This window comes from Pleurodeles waltl, chromosome 3_2 (genome assembly GCF_031143425.1).
Source record: "Pleurodeles waltl isolate 20211129_DDA chromosome 3_2, aPleWal1.hap1.20221129, whole genome shotgun sequence".
Classification (NCBI taxonomy): Eukaryota; Metazoa; Chordata; class Amphibia; order Caudata; family Salamandridae; genus Pleurodeles; species Pleurodeles waltl.
The window spans coordinates 26,810,897-26,812,559 of record NC_090441.1 but is presented as its reverse complement, the minus strand read 5'-3'; the positions used below and the strand labels follow the sequence as shown (position 1 = coordinate 26,812,559).

Genomic DNA, 1,663 nt, shown 5'->3' with positions numbered 1-1,663 from the left:
ATCAGAGAATTCTCCGCACCAGGGGCCAGATGTACGAATTCCGAGATTGAGACTCGCAAATTGCGAGTTGCAAACCCGGATGCAGGATGGTGTCACTGACACCATCTGCGAGTCGCAAGGGGGTCGCAAAGGCCCACCCCATTAATACCCCTTCCTATTTGCGACTCGCATTCCCATTTTGCGAGTCGGTAACCAGGTTACCGACTCGCAAAATGGGAATGAACATCGCAATGTGCTGTTTGCATGTCGCAAACAGCGAAATTCGCTGTTTGCGCCATGCAAAAAGTTTTGTACATCTGGCCCCAGGTTCTAAACATCACAAAGTTGCATTCCATATTCTAAGAATGGAAATACATACATAAAGCAACTTACACTGCATAACAACATACAGCATGCTAAAATAATATCACAGGCATTTACCAGGATGCATAAAGAAAAACATTTGCCTGCAGTCTCCTGCTACAATTGGCGGATTGTTTTGCATTCTTAATTGTGTTCTGAGCGAGAGAAGACCATGATTGGGCGCAGCAAAGAAGGAAAAGGTTTTGGCAAAGGGGGCACCAAGAGGCACAGGAAGATGCTTCAGGACAACATCCATGGCATCACCACGCCTGACATTTGCTGCTTAGCACGCTGTGGAGGAGTCAAGCACATGTCCGGCCTTACCTATAAGGAGACACGCAGTATGCTTAAGGCTTTTCTGGAGAATGAGATACTGGACACTGTCACCAACACCAAGCACATCAAATTGAAGACTGTAACCACCATGGCTGTGGTGTACATCCTTAAGCACCAGGGGCACACTCTCGACGAATTTGGCGGCTAAATAATCTTTGAGCTCCAAAATACATGAGCTTCTCTGAACATAGGTCTAGTCCAGAGGACCTGCCCTCTGCGGGGTGCTGACAGATCAAATCTGGTATAAGGTGACTAATGTGCATAATTGCAGGAGATTTATGGGCACAGGGCTGTCAGGGTGACATGTATTATCCTTTTAGTACATGCTCTAGTGGTAATTGAAGCAATTAGGAGACAACAAACACACTTTCAAAGTATTGTTTAATGACTTTGTATGTGCCTTAAGTTTAAGAGGCCCTAGCCATGTGCCTTTATTACAATCCGCCCCCCTGTAAACTACTTCATTGTCATTAAAAAGCCTATTACAGGTGCTCTGCGGTGCCTATCCTATGACTACTATACTGCTTCCCTTTATCATAGAATACACTTTGATTGACAGCTGATGACGTCAGCATTTGCTCAAGCTTCCTTTAGAACTTTCCTAAGAGTTTATTTCAAAATTATATTGGATGATAAAATGAGTAGATACCGTAAAATACTAATACATGTTATAAAGAGATAAGAGCGTACTTTAATCATACCAATCATAAATCTATGTTCTTTAGTTTAATAACTTATCCATATGCTTTCAAATGTTTTAAATTTATTTTAGACAAACAATACACAGGACCTCAAAACGAATCCGAAGGAGATGTATTCCTGGTCGGATACTGGCCAACTTGATTACAAGTTTTAATGGGTGCAGGAACTAACAGAGTAAAACATAAAGAGCTCCCGCATACTTTTTACTATTGCTTGTGCAGAGAGATTACTACTCTTGGTGGAAATGGATCCAGGTGTTCTGGTTCCCACATGCCTTACCTGA

General features: G+C 42.6%; 1 protein-coding gene across 1 annotated transcript; it reads left to right on the top strand.

The window, feature by feature from the left end:
• Positions 1–514: 514 nt before the first annotated feature.
• LOC138286345 (uncharacterized) lies at positions 515–826 on the top strand. Its single transcript, XM_069226503.1, has one exon. It carries the CDS (start codon positions 515–517, stop codon positions 824–826), a length of 312 nt encoding a protein of 103 aa, XP_069082604.1.
• Positions 827–1,663: the final 837 nt, after the last annotated feature.

Excerpts from the sequence above, each read along its gene's own strand:
- LOC138286345 (XM_069226503.1), top strand. The coding sequence starts at position 515 with ATGATTGGGCGCAGCAAAGAAGGAAAAGGTTTTGGCAAAGGGGGCACC.